This window comes from Triticum urartu, chromosome 2, assembly GCF_003073215.2.
Source record: "Triticum urartu cultivar G1812 chromosome 2, Tu2.1, whole genome shotgun sequence".
Classification (NCBI taxonomy): Eukaryota; Viridiplantae; Streptophyta; class Magnoliopsida; order Poales; family Poaceae; genus Triticum; species Triticum urartu.
In genome coordinates this window covers 120,409,269-120,418,582 of record NC_053023.1, presented here as the reverse complement: position 1 = coordinate 120,418,582, position 9,314 = coordinate 120,409,269, and the positions used below count along the sequence as shown (strand labels likewise).

At 47.2% G+C, this 9,314-nt stretch overlaps 1 protein-coding gene across 2 annotated transcripts; it reads right to left on the bottom strand.

Annotated features, from left to right (window-relative positions):
• Nucleotides 1-665: 665 nt before the first annotated feature.
• Nucleotides 666-5,932, bottom strand: LOC125536263 (phosphatidylinositol glycan anchor biosynthesis class U protein-like). Of its 2 annotated transcripts, none has more exons than XM_048699456.1 (15): nt 5,634-5,932; nt 5,093-5,246; nt 4,952-4,999; nt 4,329-4,389; nt 4,170-4,202; nt 3,804-3,928; nt 3,192-3,326; nt 2,815-2,891; nt 2,479-2,726; nt 1,993-2,049; nt 1,751-1,919; nt 1,570-1,627; nt 1,399-1,484; nt 1,265-1,321; nt 666-1,068 (listed from the first exon to the last, which is right to left on the bottom strand). In XM_048699456.1, the coding sequence occupies exons 2-15, from the start codon at nt 5,223-5,225 to the stop codon at nt 994-996; spliced, it is 1,362 nt and encodes a 453-aa protein (XP_048555413.1). In that variant the 5' UTR covers nt 5,226-5,246; nt 5,634-5,932; the 3' UTR covers nt 666-993. The 2 variants fall into 2 exon arrangements, with proteins under 2 accessions (XP_048555413.1, XP_048555414.1); XM_048699457.1 differs by having other exon boundaries at nt 5,093-5,230.
• Between the last annotated feature and the right edge of the window lie 3,382 nt (nt 5,933-9,314).

Here is a 9,314-nt window from a genome sequence, read left to right as displayed (position 1 = left end):
CGCCGGTCGAGCGAGACTCGTTAGGTGGTGACATTTTCAAGGTTGATTAAATTTATAGACAATACATTCAATATCTACAACACCAAACTAGTTTTATTACTTGTACCATATACTAATATACATACACAACATGGAACGAAACGAGTAGAGAATATCAATATGCTTGGGAAAAGGTATGATAACACTAGCTACAGCAGGTGACCTCAAAAACACAAATGCAACTGCTGGAGTCACAAGATCACGGACTAGAGAAGAATATATCATAAAACACAGACCCAAATGTGTGTCGGCCCATAGAAATCAGCATCAAACAAGCTACCCGTCTTTCATTTACCAACGAACATGGCACACGAGTAACACGCACAGAAACAGGAGCATATGGACAAAATCATCGCATGAGGTTACAGTTAAGCCTAAATTAAGCTCGAATATAACTACAATTAACGATAAATAAATAGGTAAAGTAGTACGCTCGATCAGTTATCAGCAACTCAACTTACTATCTGGGATCGGAAGGAAATTCTGTTGCAGTTCAAAGGTTTCTGTGCCAGGAACATCTCTGAACATTGATTTGCAGTACATAGGGGATAATACTGCAACGTGTGACTGACAATGACCTCGGCTTTACCAAGATGAAAGAAAATGGACTTGACAACGAAAGCAGAGGCATCCAAAGGCTACCTGACAAGCTGATTGCACAGGCTACCAGGGATAAATTTCACCAAGATCAGGCAAGGCAGTAATCAAAGGATCCATGGAGAAATTCAGTGCCGACTATAGTTAGCTTCGAGGGAGAAACCTATATTCTTTCTCTAATCCTGGCTAAGCAATCTGGTCCATATTGTACAAATGTGGGAGGTACAATACAAAATGACATGAAACATCATCCACTACATCTACCCAGAATCCCAGAACGGCAAACTGGTCGCAAGTTCGCATCATAGGGAACCAGCAAGAAAAGAATCTGACGTGCTGACCTTCTGAGGAATGATGTTAGGCTTTTGTAAGTAGCCTTAGTTTCCTGTCATGCTTTATCATTGAACTTACAGTCTCTACAACCAACACGGTCTGTAAAAAAGAAAAGGCAAACATTAATTATATAATACATATGTCAAAAGGGCGAGTGAGAGAAACTATACATGCTACAATCCCTCAGATTTCTAAGTTAAGAAACACGACTACTAGCTGAGATGTTACCTGAAGGAACAATCAGTCAGCATTCTAAGGAACATTCAATATTGTGCTCACACAAAGGGATAGTTACCTGAAGGCAGGTATAAGCTAAACCAGTCGCGAAGTAGAAATTTGCGTTACCAGTACCCTGTGAACACTGCCATGTTAGTAACAGTACACAACATGTGTGTGTAGAAAGAGAGAGATAGAGAGAGAGAGAGAGACCCTCCAGATCCATAGGTTATGCATGACAGGGCTAAGGAGAGAGACTCCAATATATCCAAAAAACAAGAAGAAGGTGAACTGCATCTCTGCAGGATGGAAAGTTAAAGAGCATTAACTTCTTACAATATTGCACACTAATTCAAAAATATTCGATAGCAGCAGTTTAGGTACCCGCTAATTCATTGGCGAATAGGCCTAGAAGTCCTAGATATAGAGCTGAATCTCCAGCCTTCAAGATAAGCATGAATTTAGGAATAAAAACAAAAGAGCAAAACATGAAACAAAACTAAACATCAACCTTATGCAGTCAAGGGATTAAATCCATCAGAAATACCATGTAAAATATACTCACCGAGGGATAAGATTTCAGCATTGCGACAATTGCTGTGTAAACAAAGGCAAGGAAGCACGGCCGATGCTTCAAACGGATAGCCAATGGCAAGACCATAAAAATGATGTTCATATTAAAGACTATAAGAAAGAAGCTTCTGAAGAAGTCGAAGACTTCAGCAAAGAAATACCTGCATTAATTCTCAAACGAATTAGATTAGTCAAACTATACTTGGGTTCCAATTACACTTTCTTAAGACTTACCATAACACACCAATATTTGGTGATAAATCTTTCACTGTAAGGATAAAACCATATGTCCTGCAAAACAATGCACACAAGTCAATAATAGGCATTTGGTAACAGATAAAAGCCAGTCAATTGCAACGCACACAAGTCGATACTAGGCATTTGGTAACAGATAAAGGCAGTCAATTGCAACAAAAGACGATTTTGACTAAATGAGGCCCAACAACAAAGTTGAAATGTTGGGGAAATGGAGAGGATACCGATAATGCTGATAAGAGTACGCAAATATCCAAAATTAAATTGAATTCATAAATAAGACTTGTATTCATTTCTCCTTTAAAATTCACCATGAATGGGGGAAGTTAACAGAAAATGTGCTTCATTCTATAAAATGGAGCGGGGGAAACCCCTTTCATTAAAAAGAAAGGGTTAACAGAAAATATTACACTCTTTCACATGGTTTTGATGACTACAAAAGAATTAAATGGTCGAACAACTTACTTTTCAAACATCTCCTGAAGGCCACCCACTTTATTTAGAATAATGCTGTTCAATAACAGCACATAACATGACCAGATAAACACCCACAATATGAAGTGGAGTATTGGTTTCCATGAGAATTGTCCAAAACCTTTTTGGCTAGTACCTTTTCCATTATCTGACATGTCAATTTTATTGGCACTCAAGCCTTTTTGAAGAAATACTTTAGTTGGAGGAGTATCTGGACCATAACCCAATAAAAGAGCAACCTGAAAAACTAACAGTTGATCAGCAATGCAGATAAATGGCATGTACATACCATTGAACATTGAAAAAAAAAATGGTTGTGACACATACAGGTAGAATGAGAATTGCAGGATAAAGAGAAAGGTGTGTTGCCATAACATATCCAAATGCAGCAAGCGGCGCAAGACCTATAAAAATTGCAAGGATGTTGCATTAGATTTGGGCAATTCTAGGTTGTCTGAAGATCATTGTACTATCTTCCATAAAAATGTTATTAACTGAGGATTTGCCAAATAGAAGCCAAACAATGAGGCAAACAACTAGTGTAAGTAATACTCCTTCCATCCCAAAATAAGTGTCGCTGATCTAGTACAACTTTAGTGCAAAATTGTACTAAGTCAGCGACACTTATTTTGGGACGGAGGAAGTATAAGAGATATATTGAAAAACCGAGAAGGCTAGAGGGAAACACGTTGAGTTTAACTTACGTGAACAGGCTCCATGTAACATTATCACGACCATTAAATTCTCAATTGGTGATGTACATGAACCCACACAGGTGATTATTGTCCAAGGGTTCCACAGATATATTAGAGAAGCAGTGTCTCCTGCGCTTACGTTCACTGTAAGTGTCAACAAACATGATAATCAGTACTATAAACAATTAGTAAGCATCACAAGCACAAAGCATCTGACTCAAAGAGAGTAATGTTCCATTCACACGTTTCCAGACAAGATTGTATATTTTTCGCTTACCAACAACAAATTCACACTATCAGGCAAGCAGAGGACTATACACATTAAATTCCACAAGGCAAATTCATATAACCCTTTTTATTCCTTGTAAAGGAAAAGTCAAAAAAGTGGGCTTCCTTCTTTAAGAAAATATAAAGCTTAGAATGACAACAACTACTTGACAAATAAAACATCTCTAAGATTTCACTTCCGGGGCTGTCCGTCACAAGTATCAAAAATTCAAAACCTTTTCTGATTGTTGGTACTTGGGAAAATAAGTAGAGAGTGGTGCCAAACAAAAGGCAAATTTAGCTCAAGATTCAATAAAGCACATCTCAAGTATAACATTAACTAGTATGACTCACCAGAATTGTTCACTGATTTTCTGAGGTCAAGAGACTTCAAACTTCTGTTACGTGCCATTTGGAGTGTACGCCCAGTTGATCGAATGAGCATAGCAGCTATAAAATCTACAGCCACAAAAACCAAACTGTGTTGTGCATTCATGAGTGTAATATTACATGACTGCCAGCAAAATGCAGAAGTCGTGAAAATGTTTATGGTTACATTTTTTTTGGTTTGAATGATACCATGGGCAAGATAAAGAACATAAAAAGTAAAGCCTAAGAAAACTGATTTTCTTCTATGAATATCAGGTATACTTGGACAAGTTATTAATCGTAGACAAACATATACTGGTTTAAATGAAAAGTACATAGCAACTTATTTACCTGCAATATATATGAGAATGGTGTCCACCTGACCTGTGACATCATGGAGTGTTAGAATGCTAACATTTTATATGGTGATCTGGTCAAATGAAGAGACATAGCAAGAGTGGCGACATCAAAGAAATGATCAAAGAAGCATCAAAACGAAGGACCTATCACCTTTTGCTGGTTAGCGGACCAAGAACTGATAGAAGCAAAGGGGAACCATGATACATCGAACCTGAAAAACAGATCACTCAACAGGCTGGACCATCATTTACAAGTACAAACTGTTAACAGATCAACATTACAAAGAGCAAAATATCATGGCTAATTGCTAAGATTTATGATGTAATCGCAAGAAGCATCTAGGCCTCTGATGCTAAGTAGGAGTCATTCAGTCATATCATATTTCATCCATCAGGAATTATCAGTAGTTCATTACAGAAAAATGAACATGAAATAATGTCTATCAGTATTCAGTAGAAACCCAGTCAAGCATTTTAAAAATTGCTCTGTAATACTCCCTCTGTTCCTAAATATAAGTCCTTTTAGAGATTCCAATATGGACTACATACGGAGCAAAATGAGTGAATCTACACTCTAAAATATGTCTATATACATCCGTATGTAGTCCCTAGGGAAATCTCTAAAAAGACTTATATTTAGAAATGGAGGGAGTACTACCTAATAATACCACCTCCCACCCAACTATCCTGGCCTCAAAATTTGGGCCATTCTGTTGCAAATGTGAAGTGCTAAAAGTTAGCAAAGCGATCAAAGAGGGGAGGTGCGTAACGTACCGGAATAGGGTGACATGGACGCCTGCTTCAGCCAGTAACCTTCTGCCACTGCAACATACACAGGAGGCAAACGAGAACGCCGACATCACAAAAGGGCTGGGGTTTGCAGGGCAAGGACTGAGAGCAAGGAGGTGTGCTTACGGCGGCGGAGGGACGTGAGGGGGGTGGAGACCTCCGGGCGGGATGCAAGGTGGAGGTCTCCGCCGAAGAGCACCAGAACGAGGCGGAACCCAACGGCTGCGACAGCCATCGACCAGTAGTGTCGGATCGCCATCGCCGCTGATCAGTGGCGGGGCTAGGATTTGTAAATATGACATGTTAACATACTAATTATAATTTACCAATAGCACTATCATAATCCACCTGATTGGACACAGCAAATTCTGTGTAAAATCATAATTCACCTGATTGGACACAGCAAAAATTTACATTCTAGTATCAATCATGATGACATAATTGGACACAGCGAAAATTTACATTCTAGTATCGTTTATGATTCCCTAAAAAAAATATCAATCATGATGACATAATTGGACACAAGAAATTATGTGCAAAGTTATGTGTATGTGTTAATGTACGTGGCAGATAGCACTGTCATAATCCACCTGATAGATAATCCATGAATATAAACCTTAAATTCCTAATGAGACCAACCAAAACTTGGGGAATGGAGAAAAGGCACCTCAAATTGGCTGGCCGCTGCAACTGCACACCGCCGGCCGCAGGGCAGGACTGCTGCCGAATGCGGAATGGGCGGCTGCCGGGCGCCGACTGGCAAGGCCGCGGTGCGGCGGTGGGCGACCGGTGGGTGGGGCGGGCAGGGGCGCTGGGTGGGCGCTGTGGGCAGGGCCGGCTCTTTGCCTCCTGGCAACCGGTGGCGGCGACGGCGTGCGGCGAGGCAGGCGGCGAGCCTGCGAGATCGGGAGGAGAATCGGGGACGGGAGTCGGAGTCGGGAGTCAGTGGGTTTCTCTTTTTTTTTTAGCGGTGGGAGCAGAGCTGGCCAAAAGGCCAGCACGGCACGGCCCACAGAGACATGTTTATTAGACGGGCCGTGCCGTGCTGGACGGGCCGTGCCGTGCTGGCCCACCTGCCTTGCTTCCTGGCCCAGGCGCGGCACATTTAGTAAACGAGCCAGCCCGTGGAACGTTGTAGCACATTGGGTTGTGTGGTCACGGGAGCGGCTCCTCGTCATTGGGCCATTAAAAACATCTCCAGCCGTTGGCCCTTAGGATGCGCTAAAAATCGTTCCTGGGACGCACCGGCGATAAACGACGCGTTGGGGACGTGATGTCCCCCAGTCATGGTGCCCACGTTTTTCTGAAAATATAAATTACGGCACAAACACGGCGTAAATTCAACCAAACTTCGACGAGTTCGTTCATATTTAAAATATTTTACAAAAAGAAAAAAAAAGCTATTAGGTTACTCCTCGTCGTCTCCCTCGCCGCTCCTCGCCGCCCACCGCCTTGCAGATCTAAATGCCGAGGAGGCGGTAGAACCGCGTGTAGTCGTCGCCCTCGTCGTCGTCGTCTCCCGCCGCGGCCGCCGTCCCTGCTGCAACCCTCCCCCGGTTGGCGCGGCGGGTTGGACGGTCCGGGGGCGTCGTCGTCGTCGCTGTCGAGGCCCACGACGCCGTGCTCGTCCTCGCACCCACGTTTGCGGGCGGCTATCTCCTCCAAGGCCCGGCGCTGCTGGACCACCTCGTCGCCGAGGTAGTCGTCCCGCGCCCACCGTAGGGCGTCCTCGTCGGAGAAGCCGCGCCGGGCTATCTCCTCATACTCCGCGGGGAGGCCGGGCTCCGGCTTCGGCCTAACAAGGACGAGGCGGCCAGAGGCGGGGGCGGAGTCGTCGATGCAGACGCCGGAGCTGCGGGTGCGCGCGCTGACAGGCGTCTCCTGGGGCGTGTCCTGGGGCTCCGGCTTGACGGGGCGGAGGCAGGGAGAGACGGTTGACCGACCTGACGAGGAGGAGGACGCCCCGGGGTCCATGCGCCTCGGCGTCCATGAGCTCCCACGACGGCGAGAGAAGGACGGGGGGGAGGGGTACTCCAGTCTCGGCGTGTTGCCGCCCTCGATGTACTCGAGGACAGCCTCCAGCGTGCGGCCGGGCACGCCCCACCATCGGCGCCTCCCCTCGGAGTTGAGCCTGCCGAAGGGAACGACGCCGTTGGTGGCCTCGAGTTGCTCGGCGTGGCGGCGGCGAAAGTATGGCTCCCAGAGTAGGATGTCGGGGACGTAGTGTGGCCCCTCCCTCGCCGCCCGCAGCAAGGAGGAGCGGATACGCGCGATCTCCGCGCGCCGCGCCGCCCCGGTGGGCGGTGGCGGCACTGGGCCCCCGCCGGCGCTGATTCTCCAGGCCCCGGGCACCCGCATGTCCAGCGGGACCGGGTACTCGGCCTCGAAGAGGAGCCGAGCTTCGTTCTCGTAAAGGTGGCGGCGGCCGAAGCCGTTCGCCGCCGCGCCGTCGCTTGGGAAGTGTTCGGCCATTCTTTGAGCTAGAGACGGCGAGAGAAGAGGGGGGAAGGGGGAGAAAGGTGGCGCCGGCGGTGGAGACTCTATGCGTGCCCCCGGTGCGCTGGGGTCGGCTTTATGTAGGCGGAGGCGCCGCGCGTACGCGTGGCATGCGAGGGGACGCGCGTCGTCTCGTTTTCACTGCGCCGCCCGTGAGGCATCAATGGCGGAGGCTGACCGGCGCGGCAGCGCGCGGCAGCTTTGGCATTGATTCGCCGCGGGAAACGAGGCGATGAGGACGACGAAGCGGCGAGAAGCGAGATGAGTCGCTGGCAAGGAGGGCTCGCGGCTCTTTTGCGCCAAAAAAGATTCGCCCGGCGCCCCCGAGCGCCCCCAGCACGCCGGGTCGGGTTGGGTCCGCTGGCGCCAATTTCGGCCCAAGGCGGCGAAAATTGGGCTCTAGGGGGCGTGACTGGGCTGATTTTTTGGCGCCAGCGGCCGAAAACTCGCCTGGGGGGCCTTATTGGGGGCGCGACTGGAGATGCTCTAAGATACGCTTAAAACACCTGCAGAACTTCCCCTCTCGTTAGGGTTTTGTTTTCCTCTCGGGCGGCAATGGCGGCCACCACCATAGAGATATCACCTCCCCTCTTTCCCCTCCCTTATCCGGCGATCGGGGGTCAGAGACCTCTGGCCTGCGTGGGAGGGACGTCGGGAAGGCAGGGAACCACCGCCCGCGGAAAATATCTCTCTCGGGCAAGAATGTTGGAAATATGCCCTAGAGGCAATAATAAATTAGTTATTATTATGTTATATTTCATTGTTCATGATAATCGTTTATTATCCATGCTAGAATTGTATTGATAGGAAACTCAGATACATGTGTGGATACATAGACAACACCATGTCCCTAGTAAGCCTCTAGTTGACTAGCTCGTTGATCAATAGATGGTTACGGTTTCCTGACCATGGACATTGGATGTCGTTGATAACGGGATCATATCATTAGGAGAATGATGTGATGGACAAGACCCAATCCTAAGCCTAGCACAAGATCATGTAGTTCGTATGCTAAAGCTTTTCTAATGTCAAGTATCATTTCCTTAGACCATGAGATTGTGCAACTCCCGGATACCGTAGGAGTGCTTTGGGTGTGCGAAACATCACAACGTAACTGGGTGGCTATAAAGGTGCACTACGGGTATCTTCGAAAGTGTCTGTTGGGTTGGCACGAATCGAGACTGGGATTTGTCACTCCGTGTAACGGAGAGGTATCTCTGGGCCCACTCGGTAGGACATCATCATAATGTGCACAATGTGACCAAGGAGTTGATCACGGGATGATGTGTTACGGAACGAGTAAAGAGACTTGCCGGTAACGAGATTGAACAAGGTATCGGGATACCGACGATTGAATCTCGGGCAAGTATCGTACCGATAGACAAAGGGAATTGTATACGGGATTGATTGAATCCTTGACATCGTGGTTCATCCGATGAGATCATCATGGAGCATGTGGGAGCCAACATGGGTATCCAGATCCCGCTGTTGGTTATTGACTGGAGAGTTGTCTCGGCTGCATGACTCCCGAGCCCGTAGGGTCTACACACTTAAGGTTCGATGACGCTAGGGTTATAGGGAATAGATGTACGTGGTTACCGAATGTTGTTCGGAGTCCCGGATGAGATCCCGGATGTCACGAGGAGTTCTGGAATGGTCCGGAGGTAAAGATTTATATATGGGAAGTCATCATACGGTCACCGGAATAATTCGGGGGGGTTACCGGTATTGTACCGGGACCACCGAAGGGGTTCCAGGGGTCCACCGGGAGGGTCCACTGCCCCGGAGGGCCCTATGGGCTGTGTGTGGAGAGGGACCAGCCCCTTAGTGGGCTGGGCGCCTCCCCCCTAGG